The 20,677-nt window shown below is 39.8% G+C and overlaps 1 protein-coding gene across 3 annotated transcripts in view; it reads left to right on the top strand.

Annotated features, from left to right (window-relative positions):
- Positions 1-20,677, top strand: part of slc12a5a (solute carrier family 12 member 5a) — a 320,066-nt gene that overhangs the window by 273,320 nt on the left and 26,069 nt on the right. For all 3 annotated transcript variants that reach the window (XM_088339009.1, XM_088339007.1, XM_088339010.1), the window contains exons 6-13: positions 3,415-3,545; positions 7,436-7,683; positions 7,770-7,981; positions 12,345-12,512; positions 12,584-12,682; positions 17,346-17,403; positions 17,476-17,650; positions 19,475-19,593. In XM_088339009.1, the coding sequence (XP_088195135.1) occupies positions 3,415-3,545; positions 7,436-7,683; positions 7,770-7,981; positions 12,345-12,512; positions 12,584-12,682; positions 17,346-17,403; positions 17,476-17,650; positions 19,475-19,593 (1,210 nt within the window). The remainder of the gene's footprint in view (positions 1-3,414; positions 3,546-7,435; positions 7,684-7,769; positions 7,982-12,344; positions 12,513-12,583; positions 12,683-17,345; positions 17,404-17,475; positions 17,651-19,474; positions 19,594-20,677) is intronic.

The raw sequence follows: 20,677 nt of genomic DNA, 5'->3' as shown, positions 1-20,677 counted from the left end.
ATTTGGTATTGGAGTAATCCAAAAGTAATTCAAAGTAATCCAGTTTAAGTAACCCTACCCAACCCTAACCGTAATTACCCACCCGGCAGCCCACCACGAAAAGTAAAGACCTCCAAGTTAAAGGCAACTTTGGGCAATAGTCTTTCTTAACAAGGCTTGTAAAAAAATCCAAAAAGTTTTATTTTTCTTATAATTTTTAATTCTCAAGTCAAGTCAAATTTATTGACGGATGTTTCTTCCCCCCTTAACATTCCGAAAACAATGTTCCAAAAGCTTGCAAAGAAGCAAATACGTGTCTCAGACATGTACGGAAACAGTGTCTGTACGATGTCACCAATCACTCAAATGCATCGTTCCAAATATCATTCGGAAGGTTAAAGTCTTGGGATTCAAGAAATGCCAAACATTTCTTAGTTTCCATTTTATTTTTCGCTGGTAACTGTGTGGACAGCAAAGTAAGAATTTTATTGTGCAGGGAAACGGGGTTCTTTACTGTGCATATGACAATAAACACTTTGAATTGAATTGAGTTTAAAAATAGACTCATCACAGAAACATCAAGATCGTTCTAAAACAAGAGACCGGGAAAATATAAATCCGCATATCTCACCTAAGTTCTCTTGCAGCCATCACGTTCAATAATGATACGTAACCATGGTCTTCTTACAACCGTAAGTGTAGTAAATCCAGGAGAGTAAAATATTTACAAATACAGAATAGTAAAATATGTTTTCTCTATGCCGTAGTGCAACCCAACGTGTGATTCACATTCATCTTTTTCGGCCAATCGCAGGCTTTGTTTTGCCCCGCTTTAGCCAATGCGAGCCTGTAAATGATAAAAAGGATCCGCCTCCTTTACTTACGAATAACTTTAGCCAATAGTGACCGATTAAAATGATGATTGACACATTGGTTAGGAAATAAAACGCCGGTATATATATCCCAGCATACACCGCGGACGACTTCGCCTTCGGGGGAAAATCTAGTCGGCGGCTGCTTGCCTTAGTTGCAAGACCTTGCGACTTAATATTGATCCATATATAAGGCGCACTGTATTATAAGGCGCATAGTCAGCTTTTGAAAACATATAAAGGCTTTTAGGTGCGCCTTATAGTCGTGAAAATACGGTAATCCAATTTGCTGATTTTATAAGTCTGGCAACTCTCATCTTGGTGGCAAATTCCTGCAACTTAATTTCATGGCAGCCTGCTTTCGTTTCACTCTCATCACTAACCTTGGAAATTGATCAAATGATCTCACTGAGACTTCAGCATCAACAGTGAATTTGGAGGCAGGCTGGAGGAATATTTATATATTTTTCTAAAGAGATACTGCAATTTTATCAGTAATTATTGAATCCATTTAAAGGCAAGATTTAGCGTGACTCTTGATCCTGGAAGCTTACATTAGAGGGTGGCTACTGGCCAAGGTTCCTCACTCGCCCTGTTCATTACAAATTGATAACTTTTGGGTTGCTAGGGAGCAAAAAATTGACCGTAATATAACTACAGTAGATACTAAAGTGGAACATAATATTTTCATATTTTCTGGCACTGGAACCAGTCCTAAGTATACAGTAATCCCTTGTTTTCTTCGAAGTTGTGTTCCAAAAAGGTCACTCATAGTAGAAACATGTATTTATCTTTCTATTAAGTACTCTATTATTGTATTTTACATATAAAACCAAGAAACACAATTTATAGGCTCAAATATTTGTTTAACAAATAAAAGTACTGTACTTTATAAAGTTGTCTTTACAAATACCATTTGTACTGTCAAATTTATATTTTAGAAATAATTTTGCCATTTTATTGTACAACTGCGTTAAAGACATGATCCACTTTACTTCACACCATTATCTTACGTAAAATTGCATTTCCATTTGGCAAACCAAAATATTGAAGGAGGTATTTAGAATAGAATAGAATAGAATATACCTTTATTGTCATTGTTACAACATGGGATATATTGTGACAACGAAATGGGACGACGTGGCACTCCAGGTCCACATTTTACAGTGAGGATATAAGGAAAACAAAGAGATAAAGGAACAAAGAAGATGTTTGTACTGTCCTTGTTGTATAGACTTTCTATGAGGGGGTGAGGGACAGACAGAGATGGGCGGATCCAACTAGATGTTTGATCTTACTGGGACACAAAAAAATGTATCTGGGGTCGCAAAAGACATATCGCCTTATTTTAGCCTAAGAAAGAAGGAAACACAGACTATCTATTTACATTTATTACAAAACATAAGAATGTGTTCTGTTTGCCCTTTTAAAGACACCACAAAGCTTTACATAATCTTTATTGAACATTTTTGAAAAAGCGCCAGAGAGCGTGAAAGAGCCCATGTGGCTCCAGAGCAAGTTTAGTGGGTCGAATGGTCCAACTTTATTGGCAATAGAAAGCATCTTTGGCCGCCTTTGGTTGGTGCTTTTGTCCATCTAGATTCTAGAACATTGTATTCACTTGATGGCTTTTAGAGAAACTTAAATGAATAGAGTGCACCTGATTATAAGCCGCACCCACCACATTTTAAGAGGTAAACCGATTTTGTACATGCACAAGCCGCACCTGTATATAAGCCGCATGCGCCCACATTTAAACATGTAACACAAACACAAAATTAACCCAAACCTGACTTCAAGTCCCGCCATTGAAAATAAATGTCCTTCATTAAAGTCCACAGTCCCAAAATCACAGCCGGCAAAATGAACGGAAAATGATACCGGTACTTAAGGTTTGATGCAGACCTGCAGAGTCCGGGTCCCGTTGAAAGTAATCCAAGGAAAAAAGTGTATATTTCCAAAGGTAAGGGTGGGAAAAATATATCAGATGAACACATTTACTGACGCAACTCCTTTTTCTTTAACCAACTTTTTACCCCCTCTTCTTTCCTTGTTCGTCCCTCACCTTTAGCTGTCCCCACTTAAACTCGGCACCCCGCGTTTGTTCCGCCCCTCATTTTTCGTTCACACGTGCAAAACATATCAGAATAAGTGTCTAAAATAAATACAAATAAATACATTACAAAAATATACCATTGCAAATACATATTGTACATGGGTTACACATATTTACAAAGAAAGACGGTACACCGAGAGAGTTTTCAAAGCTTTAATAATAATAATATAGCTTTGACAGGGCAGTTAATGGTAGCAACACTCAAGCGCCGCTGGCGGCCGTTAGACAAATGACATAAATTGGCCGCATCACTGAATAAGCAGCAGGGTTGAAAGTTAGGGAAAAAAGTAGCGGCTTATAGTCCGGAATTTACGGTAAATCCTTTCAGTTTGTGCAAAATCGGAGACCTTCCACAGACATGTAAGAATAATTTGCAATTGAGATGACATTTCAAACGGCGCAATTCTCTTGGATACATATTTGTGTGGTGCTTATGTGTTTGTGTAGCTGGAGGGTCGTACTACATGATATCCCGGTCGCTGGGTCCCGAGTTTGGAGGCGCAGTGGGGATCTGCTTCTACCTGGGGACCACATACGCCGGGGCCATGTACATCCTGGGTGCGATCGAGCTTCTTTTGGTAAGATGCATAAAGATATATCAAACAGGCTTTGCGTTCATTCAATTGATGGAAACATAAATGTATATTGGTTTTCCAATAGCAAAAGATTCACTTTTTAAATAAAAACAATTATCATTTATTTTGTTCTATACCTTTATGTCTATGTATTTGGCGTTCCGTGTGTGTGGAAGAAAGTGAAAAAACACGAATTAGTTCAGCGAACGGTGATGCTTTTTGTCGGGCTGGGTTTGATACCTAGGGTGTCTAATATCGTGGTACCAAGATACAAGTAAGGAGTCGGTGTTCCAGCAAACCCAGACCGCGAAGGTGACAGTCGAAGAACTCATCAGGTGGTACCAGCGACCCGGAGGGGCAGGCAAGGAGTTAGTAAACTGGAATAACAAGACCCTCAGACAAGAGTGCTTGGGATTTTACATGGAAAGCAACTAAAAAGCACAGACCCAAGGAGAGTGTTTAAATAGTGACGAGGGTGAGTTGTAATAGGAGGGAAATACAATTGACCGTAACAAAAAAATTAAATTGAAGTGAGTTAATAAAAAATGGTATGGTTGAGAGGGAGAGAAAGAGGGAGCCTACAGAAAAACAGGAACCAGAGTGCAGGATTGTGACAATGGTTTGTTTTTATGCAGCACTTGATGCTTGCCTGAAAAGTGCTTTACAAATAAATGTTGGTTAATTTATTTGTTGATTGTCATTATTCCTGCTTAGCTTGTGTTTCACAGGAGGTGGACGTTCTTTTGTGGACAGCAATGAAAAATGTGTACTACTTTGATATTTTCTATTTTTATTCGTTTTTTATTGTATTTTTCCACTGATTAATCATTGCACTAATACATACCATAAGTACCGTAAATTCCGGACTATAGAGCGCACCTGATTATGAGCCGCACCCACCACATTTCGGGAGGAAAACCGATTTTGCACATACACAAGCGGCACCTGAATATTATCCGCATGCGCCCACATTGAAAAAATGCAACACAAACACAAAATTAACCCATACCCGACACAGTCCAAAAATCACAGCCGGCACAATGAATGGAAAATGATACCGGTACTTAACGTTTGATGCAGACCTGCAGAGTCCGGGTGCCCGTTGAAAGTAATCCAAGGAAAAAAGTGTATATTTCCAAAGGTAAGGGTGGGAAAAATATATATCCACTATTGTCAGCCGCGTCCACAAACACGTCTCACCTTTACTCCACTTCCCGTCAGCCCGCTTTTGCCCCGCCCCTTCTTTCTCATTTGCTCGTGCAAAACATATCAGAATACGTTTCTAAAATAAACACATTACAAAAATATACAGTTGCAAATACATATTATACATGGTTACTCATATTTACAAAGAAAGACGTTACACCGAGAGAGTTTTCAAAGCTCTGATAATAATAATACTAATAATGACTTTCATCCCAAACCGTGCCTGTGAAGGGTAGCAAAACGCTACTAGCAACACGCTCGCGACACAGTACGGGTCTGTTAAAAAAATATACCGTACATGTAGAGACCACGGTAAACCGTCCTCATCTTCCTCCTTATAACTGACGTCATCAAAGTCGTCTTCTGTCAGTATGGGAAAGAGACTTTGTCATATAGACGTCGTCCCACGCTCCCTTATTCAAAGACACGCTAGCATTGCGTTTAGCTTGAAAGTTGCGTCATGTGCCTTTCTTTTTGCAATTTGCATGATGAGGATATGTCTACGCTAATTTAATTTGTGCACAAGCTAAGAATTTGCAGTCTTCCTCGGCGCACATATTCCACCGGTCTAAATCTTACCTTTTGTACTCGAGCGCCGCCGCCGGCCGTTAGAAAAATGACATAAATTGGCCGCATCACTGAATAAGCCGCATGGTTGAAAGTTTGGGGGAAAAGTAGCGGCTTATAGTCCGGAATTTACGGTACATAAAATGTGCAATGGTTGTACACACAACAGTGATACATGAATAACTACAACAACTTTTACTGAAGTTTTAAATCCATGTGCCTTAGGTATGAGGGGCGCCTAATAATCCAGTGCGCCTTATAGAGGGGGAAAAACAGTATATTGCATTCATTTTTACGTCATAGTATTGGAAAAATTTTGTAGACATTAAAGTCTAATCTATAGGTTGTTATTAGGAAGCATCCAATCGGCTCATTTTAAACTCCACTCAAGGCTCCCTTTCTAGGTCCCCCATATTAAATATGGGCGACAACTTTGCCGTCACGTGACCCCGTCTCAGTGCTGAATTTTGATCAGCGGATGAAACGTGAGGGGGACATCTTTCATCTATGTCTTTCTGTAGCTAATTATGCAAATACTGCTTTGGTGGCGGGGGACATCAAGACACCGAGAGAGCACTTTGATTTATCTCTCATCGCTTCAGTCCGATACTGAAAACACACTACAATCTGTGAGTGTTTGTCTGTATATCTGTCCTCGGTCCTACATTGTCTTCTTGTCCATACTTCTTGAAAGAATTTACAGGTTTGATCACGTCTGGAGGTTAATTTTGTCTTCTGGGTCAACGTTGGCTTACAGTTTTCATTGTGGAATAACAATCCAGAAGAGCCCATCTCAGAGAGAAAGGAAAAGAAAAAAATGGCTCATTTGAATACGTTTCATCTTCGTGCGAAACTAATGCTGCTATTTTGGGAGACGACCGCGGTGATGCAGGAAACGCGTTTTCCGAGCGATGCGCTGCTCTCGGTATCGGGTCACGTGGCAAACATAGGATTATATAAAATCTTGACGCGACTCTCGAGGGGAATATTAAACAACAGGGAAACGCCATTGGAACACAAAACAGTCCATGCATATGTAATTTACATATACAGTGGAACCTCGGTTCTCGACCATAATCCGTTCCAGAACCCTGTTCGAGAACCGATTTGTTCAAATACCGAAATCATTTTTCCCATTAAAAATAAAGTAAATCGTTTTAATCCGTTCCAACACCCTGAATGTTTAACGTAAAGATGAGGCTAACCCAGGCTAATCGTACGTTCGCATTATCGTAATCTTCCGTACGAAAGATTACGCTAACATGAACGTGAAAAAATAAAAAAATCAGGTTGTTTACAAGTCATTTAGCACCACAAGTGGCTAGCGCTTCATTGGAAAGGGGGCTCCGTTCCAACACCTTTAATTGGGCTCAGTTCCAACACCCTGAATGTTTACCTCGAATCATAAAGCTAACCCAGGCTAATCGTACGTTCGCGTTATCGTAATCTTCCGTACGAAAGGTTACGCTAACATGAATGTGTAAAAATAAAAAAAGGGATAAAGAAAAGAATTATGCATAGGATTTCTTACTTTTGTGGTGGTCAGCAGAAGGCACAGGTGGACGGCGTGGAGAGGGATGGAGGAGGAAAGAAAATTATTGTTTGGAAGGATGTTCTTTTCTCTTAAATTATTTTTTCACCTGTAGCAACTTTGCTGCTTACACTTATTTTCTTCGGATGCATAATTAGTGGCTAAAACCTCTGGTACACCTATATTAAAAGCGAAAACAATACGAAGCACATCCACACGCGATAACAGTCGGTCAGGAAAAGAGCCATCTACACCCATACGCCGCTCAGCATCGCACCCTAGCGTACGCACTCACGCATTACCGGCGTTCGAACTCCGATTTTTTAACCGAACAGCGAAGCAAGAATTTCTCGAAATTTTTGGTCGGACTCCGATTTGTTTGAACTGAGAGGCGTTCGAAAACCGAGGTTCCACTGTACTTCCTCCATACCTTTCACATCTTTTCGACCCCAGGCTATTTTCATGCGTAAATGATTGCTCTATATTGGTGGGGACCAATCGATTCCGTCCATGCCTAAACCACGCTCTTGTCTTTTTTACTGGGAAAAATAATAATTCAATTTGTATACTTGTGTGCGTACTTCTTTAGATCTACATCGTGCCCAAGGCGGCCATCTTCCCGCTGGAGGGTCTGGAGGGCGCGGAGGCAGAAGCAGCTCTGCTCAACAACATGCGAGTTTACGGCACCATCCTTCTCACCTCCATGGCCACTGTTGTGTTTGTCGGCGTCAAGTACGTCAACAAGCTAGCTTTGGTCTTCTTGGCCTGCGTCATTCTTTCAATTCTGGCCGTCTACGCCGGCGTCATCAAAACCGGCGTCGAGCCGCCTGACTTTCCGTGAGTCCAGTCTATTGTTCTGATCGTTCTCAGAGGGTAGGTCGGTTAAAAAAAATCCAAATAAAACTCGATCTGTTCCTCTCCAGCGTTTGTCTGCTGGGTAACCGCACTCTTGTGTGGAAAACATTCGACGTGTGCGCAAAAACGTTGGAGACGGCCAACGGGACGGTTACCACGCAGTTGTGGAGAATGTTCTGTGACTCGTCGCTGCTCAATGCCACTTGCGACAAATACTTTGCTGCCAACAACGTGACGCAGATCCAGGGCATCCCTGGCGTCACCAGCGGCCTTTGGAAAGGTTAGTCCCAGAAGCAATGTTCCCTGTCATTTTCCACAGGTCTGAGCGTTCACACAAAGTCGGTGAGCAACGCTAGAAACAACAGTGAGCAACGGCAATCCCAAGTGTGGCAAGATAATTCATTATCAAACATGTCCAAAACTTGACATCAAGTCACATTTTGCTGAGTTTCCGGCAATGCAAAATTATTTTTCTCTTTTGGATGAATTGACTCATGTACTATTGCAAAGGTTGTACGGCCTACACACGTCATTTGTTCTTTCACAAGATATCCATTTCTTTTTTTTCCTGACATATTTCGTCGCATAATATTAACATTTTTGGGGGCTTAATTAGTCGGTTGTAAGATACAGAACTGTACTTAATCACATCTTTTAGTGGAAGTACAATTTTGGCAACAAGATTCACTTGATATAATTGGAAATGATTTAAATGCAACACAAACTTTTTCTTCTTTTTTCCGTGTTTTTTTCTACCTTTTTTTTAATTCTTTTAAATTAATTGTGTTTAATTTTTCTGAGCTTTTTTTTGTTCTCTATTTACTTTTTTCCTACATTTCTTTCTTTTCTTTTTTTCTGGCTTTTTTCTAAATTTGGCCTTTTTTCCCTTCCTTGTGTTTCTTTTTTTCTCAGCTTTTCACAACTTTTTCATTTTAGTATTTTTTTCTTTTTTGTTCTATTCCCCCATTTTTTAAGTCATTTTGTGCATAATTTTACTTAATATTTGCACATGTTGGGATTAAAGAAGCAAAAACCACCTGAAGAGCCGTTTAGGACCCGAAAGAGCCGGTTCCTTTTAGTGAGCCGAGCCGAAGAAGCCGGTTCTCGACAAACTCTGCTAACTTAACTCAACTTTGTTCTACTTCGACTTGACTTCCAAATACCACATTTAGGACACAACGTCTGGGGAACCCGTGTATTTTTATCTTCATGCACTATAACTTTTACATAAGTCGCTTCTGAATTAGAAATTTTGAGCCCTCATTTTTGTGCGCTGACTAGATTTTCTTGTGTGCTGAGAATGTGCGAGCCGTGCGCAATTGCGCACGCGCGCAGCTTAGAGGGAACACTGCCTAGAAGCCTTACGCTTTCATAAAACACTCTCTCAACATAATATGCTCATAACTGACTTGATTTGGATCAATAGTAAACAAGGCCACAACTTGGGTGATTTTGAGGTTTCCTAGCCAAAGTGCAGAACCTTAGAACAGTAAACAGTGGGATTATTTTCAGGCAGAGTTCGCTACGCGGAAAGCCAGGTAGCGAGGCAACACTCGTAATTCAAAAGACTGGTGATCTGTAGATGGTCCAGTAAACCCAGTCAGGGAAGACGGGGGACCAAAAATGAGTCAGGTAGCGCTCATAGTCCGAAAGAACAAGCAAGTGTTCAATACACTGGATTAACAAAAGCCTTAGACAAGAGTGCTTGGGATGTGACATGAAACACAGTGAACTAGCACAGACCCTAGAGGACATAGTGTTTAAATAGAGACTAGGGAGAAACATGATAGGAGGGAAATCAACACCAGTGTCTCATGAGAGAGGAGAAAGAGAGAGTGAGAGAGGAAAGAGAGTGATGGATAGATAGATAGAAACGAGAACCTGAGTGAAGGATTCTGACAACTATTATACCCTAAAAAGACCAGAACTAAGTTTTAATCCGGTTTATTGTTCCAACCCAAAAATGGGGTAATATTGCACAAAGCACCTGCCCAATAAAATTGAGTCATTGTGTAAAATTACGGCAGGCAGGGTTGGGTAGGGTTACTTTAACTGGATTACTTTCAATTACTTTTGGATTACTCCATTGCCAAATATGCTAATAAAAGACAAAAGAAACTAAATATAAATAAAATGATGACTCACAACACGTGGTAAGCTTCCTCTCCTGGCTTTGATCTCTTTGATCTCCGGCAAAACGAACATCAAATGCGACAGAAACAAAATGAAAATAAATCCAAACAGCTTGCCAACATCATTTTTGCCGTTCCATGTATTCCGTTACTCCCCAAGCCTGCACAAAATTTAGTAATTTTATTCATATTTAGTTTCTTTTGTCTTTTATTAGCATATTTGGTATTGGAGTAATCCAAAAGTAATTTAAATTAATCCAGTTAAAGTAACCCTACCGAACCCTGACGGCAGGCCACGTGACCCAGAAAACATCAGAACTAGCTGTAATGCATTTTCCATGCATATGATCACATTTAGTTCTATAAAAAGGGACTTCATTTATTAGTTTGCTCTCATTCTGAGCTTTTCAAAACATGAGGTGATGCACGATTTATAAAAAAATAAAATAAAAAACAACAGTGAAAAGTAAATGAATTATACAGTTGAACGGGATGCGTAAAAAAATGCAAAAATATTTCAAAAAATGCCAAAAGATATAGACCTACATTATATTTCGCCCTCGTGTATTGCAGATGTTTTAGATCTGAGAACGCATCAGTAGTGTCACAAAGCCGAGCGGGAAACAGGAAAAAAGGACCCATTCGCGTAGACGTACTTACAATTTATTGGGGGAAGGATGAGGAGGGTGCGCACACTCGATCCGGGGATCGATGGTCGCGGAGTGGATTAGAAATCCAAACAAAAGAAAAGTTGTCAAAAAACAAACAAACGGATCATACCAAAAAACAAAACAGGATCAAATACGGGCAGATTCACAGAACTAGGCATTTAACGGGGTTTAAAAGAAGTCTCACGGAGTTTCACCAGGTTTAACAAACGTTCCAGCAACGCACAGTACAAAGGAGCGCTCTTAAGTACTCCAAGACCAATCAGTCCAATGCGTCTCAGCCGGTGTCAAGGGGCGGGGCCAGCTGGGCGCTATGACAACCGTGCAGGACATGACAAGTAGATACAAAAAATAAAATGTTTCCACCCCTGGCCCGTTTGCTAATTTTTCAACCCAATGAAGCCCACAACTGAAAAATGTCCCTGCTCTTGTTTTGAAAGATGTTAAGAATTTTATTTTCTGTCTTTAACAACTTATAATTTTACAATAATTTTGTCATATTTTATTTAACACAAATTAAAATGGCTCACAATCCTAAAAATTGTTTCATATTTGAATCACAAAAAATGAATTACATCATAAAAAGTGAATTGTTTTATTCAATACATTAAAAGATAAGTCTTTTTCCAACATCCCACTAAACATTGATCCATTTATGTTCAACCGCCCGAATATATACAAATACGAATTAGGTTGTTGTACTGGACAAAACAAAACAAAAAAACTTTGTGTACCACTACTGGTATTTTATCATTTTATTTTTAAAGCCCCCAAAAATATGTCATTTGTTTGTGTCAGTTGTCAACACAGTTGGGTTATATGAAACTAAAGAACCGAGTATACTGAGTAACTTTGCTTCAAATTACCACCATTTTTTTAAGCAAAACCCAAATATTTGGACTATGTGATATAAATCACAACAATAAATTGCAAAACATCCCACAAAATTAATAGTTTGGTTGCAACCAGCCCAAAAGTCATGTTGTTTTTTTTTCATAGTCCAAAAATACAAAAACATTATGAGAAATGTCTGTTAAATCAATCCGTTAAAATCAGTGCTAAGAAATATTCTCATCTCATCTCATCTCATCAGCCGTACCGCTTATCCTCAGAAGGTCGCGGGGGGGGGGGCTGGAGCCCATCCCAGCCATCTCCGGGCAGTGGGCAGGGGACACCCTCAACTGGTTGCCAGCCAATCGCAGGGCACATGGGGACAGACAACTCATTCGCTCATTCACACCTAGGGACAATTCGGACCGGCCAATTCACCTGAAATGCATGTTTTTGGAACATGGGAGGAAACCGGAGAACCCGGAGGAAACCCACGCAAGCACGGGGAGAACATACAAACTCCGCACAGGAAGTCTGAAGCTGGATTTGAACCCACGCAGGAGGTTCCCATGACATGAACTGTGCCGCACAAGCGCTAACCACTGCGCCGCCGTGCTTCCCCTAAGAAATATTACAAATGTTTAATGGTTTACTAAGTTAGCTTATCACAATAAGAGCTCATATTCAGTAAAATAAATGCATATTGCTGAATCAATTTAGAAACATATATTTAAATTCTAGTTCATGCTTTTTTGCTTACTATTTAAATAGATATGTTTTGCATTAAATAAAGGTTTTTTTACACTGGAAGGCGCTAAATAATGCAAACTGTCCTTTTAAAGGTCACTCTTAAATTATAGTACATTATCAAATTCAAAATCTGATCAATATCTTTATACATTACGCTTTTCTGTAAAATCGATTTTGCCTAGGTCCATTTTTGGCCTAATTTCTGTTTCCTTACCCCTGCAATTTTGGAGCGCATGAATTGAAACTTGAATTTTCGATGCAGAAAACCTGTTTGGGACATACTACGAGAAAGGGGACCTCGTCGCCCGGGTCTACATGAACTCAACCGAGGAACCGGATGACCCTCTGACAAACGCCAACCGCTATGTTCTCGCTGACATCACCAGCTTCTTCACTCTGCTCGTCGGAATCTATTTCCCTTCGGTGACAGGTGATCAAACGACATCAGCTCGACTTTCTGCCTTGCTCGCTGAAGTCTAGCGCTCACTAACATCTCTCTAGGTATCATGGCCGGGTCCAACCGCTCCGGGGATCTGCGCGATGCTCAGAAGTCCATCCCAGTGGGAACCATTTGCGCCATCACTACCACCTCCTTTGTCTGTATCCTCTCAGTGCTGTCATCTGTAGTAGAGCAAGTTCAACTGCATGGGACCGGATTTTCTTATTTGCATGGTGGAATCACGTAAAAAGTGAACGTGTCAAAGTGTCTAATAGACACTTAAAAATAGAGAGGTAGAGAGGTACAGTATAGATAAGACGGATGGTGGATGCATATGTAATGACCCTCAATCATGCGCGACACAACGTTTGACAGTCACTCGGTTTAATGCCTGCATTCAGTAAACAAAACAATACAAAAATCAGGGCATCTGTTCACGACTGCAATAATCTTCAGCGCGATGCAAATTAGCTGAAGCTACGGCTAGCAGACAACATGCGAGCACATTAATAGTGAAACTTTAATAATAACAATGAACATAACTTCCCCACGTACCTGCATTCAGTAAACAAAACAATACAAAAGTCAGGGCATCTGTTCACGACTGCAATAATCTAAAACATTAAAAATACAAAAAACGTGTCATCACTCAACAGACCGCACTTAGTGGCGTGCTTGCATCAAAACATGTGGCACCATCGTTTCAAGCCGTATTACTTTACTTGTTATTTACCATAAAATCCTGACTATAGAGCGCACCTGATTATAAGCTGCACGCACAACATTTTGCGGACATAATCAGTTCTGTCCTTATACCAGCCGCACCTGTCTATAAGCCGCATGCGCCAACATTTAAACATGTAACACAGTCACTGTAGGAGAAATTGTAGGTTCGATAATCTTTTAAGTCTTCTTTCGTGATTGAATTAAGTACATCGGGAACCAGCCATGAGGGGGAGCCTTTTATTTCGTCATCCCAAAAGAACTCAGAGAACTCCAAACATAACAATGCTTTTATAGCTTCAGCCCAAAAGGCGGCCCTAGTCCTCAGTAATCAACACGGACATGTTGTTCGTACCCTTATTAGGACATGTTGTTGCCTCAGTTTGCTCAGAGAGTCCTTGAAGAAAGGCCTTGTAGGTCTCATGCCCATTTTGGTAAACTCGACTATCTTGTCAAGGATCTTCTCGAATGATGTCAACATTCCCTCACTACTGTAAGCAACGTAAGCAGGTTTTTCTACATTTCTAACTGTATGCAACTCTATTCTACAAATGCGAGTCTATTTTCCACAACATCACAAGTTTAACCTAAACCTGACTTTAGATGCCGCGATTGTAACTGCAGATATAGTACACAATCCATCCACCACAATCAGCAACATGAACGGAAAATGATACCGGTGGTTAGAATTTAATGCAAACCTTTAAAGTCCAGGTCCCGTTGAAAGTAATCCAATGAAAAAAATGTATATTTCCAAAGTTAAGGGTGGAAAAAATATATATCCACTATTTTCCGCTGCAACAAAAAAGAGATTTAACTTAGCTTTACCCCACTTCCCGTCAGCCTGCGTTTGCTCCGCCCCTTCTTTTTGATTCGCTCGTAGAAAACATATTACAATATGTTTCTAAAATAAATACATTACAAAAATATACAGTTGCAAATACATATTGTACATGGTTACACATATTTACAAAGAAAGACGGTACACCGAGAGAGTTTTCAAAGCTTTAATAATAATAATATAACTTTCATCCCAAACCGTGCCTGTGAAATGTACCACCACGCTACTCCTAACACGCTCGCAACGCGTAAAGCGCAGCTGTTAAAAAAAGCCGTACCGCAATTGCAAAATTCACGTTAAACCGTCTTCAGCTTTCTCCTTATAACTGGCGCCATCAAGGGCGTCTTCCTCATAATCGGAACGAACCTTTGTCATACGGACAAATCGAACGTAAACTAAGAGGATGCAGATGCAGTCTACCTCGGTGCACAATTCCACCGGTCTAAATCTTACATTTTGTACTCGAGTGCCGCTGGTGGCCGTTAGAAAAATTACATAAATTGGCCGCTTCACTGAATAAGCCGCAGGGCTGAACATTTGGGAAAAAAGTAGCGGCTTATAGTCCGGAATTTATGATAGTGCTTTTTTAATATACATCATTTAGCACAACTTATATATCTTTATATACAAAAATAATTTGTGAAAGCAGCTCCTATATCTAGCAAAATATGCATTTTTTTATCCAACTGATATTGGGCACATCTTACCTTCAGCGCGATGCAAATTAGCTGAAGCTACGGCAAGCGCTGAAGCCTATAAAGTGCCAAACGAAAAAGACGCCCATGACTTAACAATTGAATGAGGTACCGGAATATTAACAGTAATACAACAAAAACACAGATTTTGTGAGAATTCCAAAAAACATTCAAAACAATCAAATTTCAACTCTGTTACACATCGATGGATAGATGGATAGATAGATTGCACTCTCCATTTTGAATGAAGACCAGGGTTGGGTAGGGTTACTTTAACTGGATTACTTTCAATTACTTTTAGATTACTCCAATACCAAATATGCTAATAAAAGACAAAATAAACTAAATATGAATAAAATGACTACATTTTGTGCAGGCTTGGGGAGTAACGGAATACATGGAACGGCAAAAAGCTGTTTGGATTTATTTTCATTTTGTTTCTGTCGCATTTTATGTTCGTTTTGCCAGAGATTAAAGAGATCAAAGCCAGGAGAGAAAGCTTACCACGTGTTGTGAGTCATCATTTTATTCATATTTAGTTTATTTTGTCTTTTATTAGCATATTTGGTATTGGAGCAATCCAAAAGTAATTGAAAGTAATCCAGTTAAAGTAACCCTACCCAACCCTGTTCTTAATATGGAAAACTCGTGAAAAATAGCTGTTGAAAAGTGACGCAGCTGCTCCAGTCGCACGCTGCGAGATGATTGGAATCGTCCATCTTGCCGTCCAGTAATCGTCCGATAAGACCTGAGTCAATTGGATTAGGTTTTGGAATTGCAATGTCGTGCCGCTAATGCAAATGTGAGTTAATGGAACTGAAGGATATTAGTTACAATGCCATTGATCACTCCAATTTTATCCCGGGCTAAATCCTTTGGGTTCCTTAAGTACATTAACTAAAGGGAAGTCATTGTTTTTTTAAAACATATCCCTCGATGGGCCTTGTGATCTAATGTGTTGTTTATCAAATCATCTAAAATTGGAAGTTGGCCTAAAATAAGAGGCCAATGATGCCCATTTGATGAGGCCTCTATTTAAATCCACCAACTGTAAAAATTCTTGACAAGTATTAGCCACTTCTTACAGTATGTCACAAAGCTAGTACACCACTTAAATTTCTGAATAGATTTCAGCAAACAACACTGAAGAAACAGCACTTTGACACAATAAAAGCCCATCAAATAATTGCTTTAGTTGATTTGATTACCTCTGTATAAAAATACATTCCAGAGCATCAGTGATATCTTCAGTAACAATTTCATTTAGTACAACTGAATGTGTACTGAATGTGTACGTGTGGCACAGTTCTGAAGTCATGAGAATGAACCTTCCTGTGTGGAGTTTGCATGTTCTCCCCATGCTTGCGTGGGTTTCCTCCGGGCACTCTGGTTTCCTCCAACGTTCCAAAAACATGCATATCAGGTGAATTGGCCGTTGTTTGGTAGAAAAATGACACTCCTCACAGTTGTTGCATTTTATACAAATAATTTTGATTAAAAAAGACCACTTCTGAGGTGAATCCCTCCATTATATAAAGTTCTCAAACTTAATTTACTTCGGGGCCACTACATCTATGGTCTGGGTGAGGTTGGGCCAAATCAGAAAAGCTCTGATAGAAATAGCCCACCATTCTCAAAAAAATCTATATAAAACGTTTTACACAAATTAAGTTCTATCTATCCATCTATCTATCTATCTATCTATCTATCTATCTATCTATCTATCTATCTATCTATCTATCTATCTATCTATCTATCTATCTATCTATCTATCTACCCTGGTCATGTCCCTCGAGAGGGGTGACCGACAGCAAGACAAACACTTTCAAAAATAAGAAAATAAAAAAGGTAAAAAGTAGCAAAAAACGCACACAAAAATGTTTGGACCATGGCCAACCCAAATGCCCAAACACCTGAACAAGTGAGGCACCTCGGCACCCAAGCTGGTCATGCTTTCGTCCCTCCAGATGAAACGGGACACAAAGCAGCCATGTCACTTGGGTCAGGGTTACACAACACACTCTTCTGTTCAACAGCAGGGCCCGACAGCTTTCACTGGTTTACCCCTGCTGCATCATACGGGTGCCCTGCCCATCCCTTACAACATGTCCAAACATCCCACTATCCTTTTACAACACCTGATCTGGAACCAACATGAGGGCAAGGTGGATGACAAATTGTAAATGGCATATTTACATTGGTTTGGGACACAGGATTTGGCATTATTATCATTTCATACATTTGATGAAATCATGAAATGACGCACAGTGAAATCAAATGTGCTGAATAATTAGCTTTTGTCTAGAAAGCTCGTTTGGCAGTTTTTTAAATGTTGTCTGAAAATATATGATGTGGCTCTCTCAATTTCTTTTTAAAACATTGTTTGCTTTTATGGCTCTTTGGGTTAAAAAGGTTCCTGACCACTGCGCACACTGTCTCCTTAAGCTTGTGTATTATGCCATCGGCCTCAAACTATCACCCGCGGGCTGCAAATGGTCCCTGGGCCAAGAGTTTGAGACCCCTGATATAAAAAGTAGGTTGCATTCCTTTACGTAACATGCCCAGATATGTCCAGCGTCTTTCTGTTTGGCGCCTGCATTGACGGCGTGGTACTTCGGGACAAGTAAGTGCTCTGACCCAATCACGGAACTTCTTATTACAACTGTGAAAACTGACTCCGCCCACCTCGAATTAGATTCGGAGAAGGGGTGCACGGGAATTTGGTCATCGGCACCTTGGCGTGGCCCTCCCCGTGGGTAATTGTGATCGGCTCCTTCTTCTCCACGTGCGGTGCCGGACTTCAGAGCCTGACAGGGGCGCCGCGCCTTATGCAAGCCATCGCCAAGGATGGAATCGTACCCGCGCTACGGGTCAGTCTTTCCATCCCCTCCTCAAAATTTAAAGTTCTTGAAAAGTAGACATGAAATGAATTGATCTGCATTTATATAGCGCTTTTCAAGTCAAGACTTCCCAAAGCGCTTTACAGTGTGCTCCACATTTCCCAATAGCGGCCGTGCAGCCATGCAAGGCGCTAACCTGCATATTGGGGGTATTAGGGGTTCAGTGTCTTACCCAAGGACACTTCGACATGTAACACGGAGGAGCCGGGATTCGAACTGCGATCTCTTGATCCCAAGACGAGCGCTCTGCCTCCTGAGCCACTGCCGCCCCTACACAAAGAAACAGGAACTGAAGGGAGGAGTTCTGTTTAGGGTGGCGCTAGTTCAGTAGGTAGAGCACTCATCTTGGGGACCGAGAGGTCACATGTTCAATTCCTGGCTCGTCTGGGTCAAAGTGTCCCTGGGCAATGACACGAAACCGCTAATGCCCCTGATAAGCAGGTAGTTGCCTTGCATGTCCAACGGTATACCGGTGTGTGAATGGTATCGCTTTAGGAGGTCTCTAGTCAATGTTCCCTCTAAGCTGCGGGTCTGCGCAATTGCGCACTACCCGGAGCTTTTCCGCGCACAAGAAAATCTAGCCAGCTCACAAAAATCAGGGCTCGAAATTGCTAATTAAGAAGCCAATCAAGTCAAAGTTACAGTGCATGAAGGTAAAAATACAAGGGTTCCCCCGACGTTGTGTTCTAAATGCGGTATTTGGAAGTCAAGGTCGAAGTAGAACGAAGTTTAGTAAAGTCAGTTTTTCGAGAACCGGCTTTTTCGGCTCGGCTCACTAAAAGGAACCGGCTCTTTCGGGTCCCAAACGGCTCTTCAGGTTGTTTTTGCTTCTTTCATCCCTATATGACCAAATATTATGTAAAATTATGCACAAAATGACTTAAAGGAAGGGGGAATAGAACAAAAAAGAACAAAATACCAAAATGAAAAAGTAATGAAAAGCTGAGAAAAAAAGAAACAAATGGGAGAGAAAAAAGAAGGAAATTTTCTGAAAAAAAGCCAGGAAAAGAAAAGAAAGAAACAAAGGAAAAAAAAGTAAATAGAGAACAAAAAGAAAAAGCTAACAGCTTGGAAAAAATAAACACAATGAGATTTTTTTAAAGGAATTAAAAAATATTGAAAAAAAAACGGGAAAAAGAAGAAAAAGTTTGTGTGGCATTCAAATATACCAAGACGATCTTGTTGCCAACATTGTACTTCCACTAAAAAAATGTGATTAAATACAGTTGTGTATCGTGCAACCGACTCAATAAGCCCCCAAAAATGTTAGTATTATGCGACAAAAGATACCAGGAAAAAAAAGAAATGGAAATCTTGTGAAAGAATTGTTGTAAAAATAAATGACGTTTGTAGGCTGTACAACCTTTGCAATAATGCATTGGTCAATTCATTCAAAAGTGAATGTATTTTTTTTGCGAAACTCAGCAAAATGTGACGTAATGTCAAGTTTTGGACACGTTTGATAATGACTTAGTTGCCACACTTGGGATTATGGTTGCTCACTGTTGTTTCAAGCGTTGCTCACCGACTTTGTGTGAACGCTCAGACCCGTAAGGAAAATTACAGGGAACATTGTCTCTAGTGACTTAAAAATGCAGACCATTTACCATTTAAGATGAGAAGTAGAAAGCTCTTCTACTTCAAAGATTCCGCCTATCACAAATTCTTTTTAGACCATGAGCCCAAGATAAACGAGGGATTGTATATGTAAAATGTTTTGTCCTTTCCTGGGTGCAGCTTATAACCACGTGCACTTTGTAGTCTGGTCATTAAAGTAGTAATTTTTCTTTTAAGATTTTTGGACACGGGAAGGCAAACGGGGAGCCCACATGGTCCTTGTTGCTAACAGCAGTCATCTGCGAGAGCGGCATCCTCATCGCCTCCCTGGACTCCGTTGCCCCTATCTTGTCCATGTGAGTGTATCGTACTTATTTTTGCTCAGGGGCCACATACTACAAAATACTCTGTGATAAAGGATGAAAAGGTATTGAAAATCTGGGGGAAAAGTAGCCTAGATGGTAAGGCGCCCGCTTTGAGACTGGGAGGTCGGTGGTTCGCGCCCCGGCCGAGTCATTCCTAAGACTTAAAAAGTGGTCGGCGGCGCCCTCTGTTGGCTGCGGCTGCATCGGCTCGCTACAACGGGTCAGGTGCAATCGACATTTCGTTCTGTGTACATTGTTACACAGAATGACAATACAAGGAAATTATTATTATTATTATTAAATGCTGAAAGGTACATAAAAGTATGAAAACTACTGTAAAGTACTGTAAAGTATGGGAAAAGGGTGCAAAAAATAGGGACAGGTATGAAAAAGTAATTAAAAGTACGAAAATGTAAAAAAGGTATGTTAAGTATAAAAATCGTTTGAAAGTAAAAAATACAAATAAATGCACAAAAGTACTGAAAACGAATACTACTGATAAATAATAATAAATAATAATAATAAATACTAATGAAAATATTTTTAAAAGTACAGAAAAATAGTAAAATATAAAAAGTTGCTGAAAAAATATGAACACATATTTAAAAAAACACTGTTAAGTATGAAAAAGTACAGAAAAGTATAAGAAGTATAAAAAACTATTGAATAAAAATGTTAATCAAATGAAATGTATAAAAATGTTCTTAAGGTTTATAAGTATTGAAAAGTACTGAAAAGTATTAAAAAGAACTGATTTATGACAAAGGACTACAAAGTATAAACATATACAAGTACTACTACTAATAATAATTGAAGTCTATGATTAAGAAGTAAATAGTATGAAAAAGTACTGAGAAGCATGAAAATATACAAAAAGGTCTAAAACGTATGGAAAGGTACTAAAAAGTACTGCAGAGTAGAGGAAAAATAAACAAAAAACTACTGAAAAGTATAAAAAAGTACTGTAAAGTATGGGAAAAGGGTGCAAAAAATAGGGACACGTATGAAAAAGTAATTAAAAGTACGAAAACGTATTAAAAAAGGTATGTAAAGTATGAAAATCATTCAAAAGTAA

The sequence above is a fragment of the Urocampus carinirostris genome, chromosome 6 (genome assembly GCF_059441175.1).
Source record: "Urocampus carinirostris isolate Australia breed hairy pipefish chromosome 6, RoL_Ucar_1.0, whole genome shotgun sequence".
NCBI classification, from domain to species: domain Eukaryota; kingdom Metazoa; phylum Chordata; class Actinopteri; order Syngnathiformes; family Syngnathidae; genus Urocampus; species Urocampus carinirostris.
This window is presented reverse-complemented; position numbering and strand designations above follow the sequence as displayed.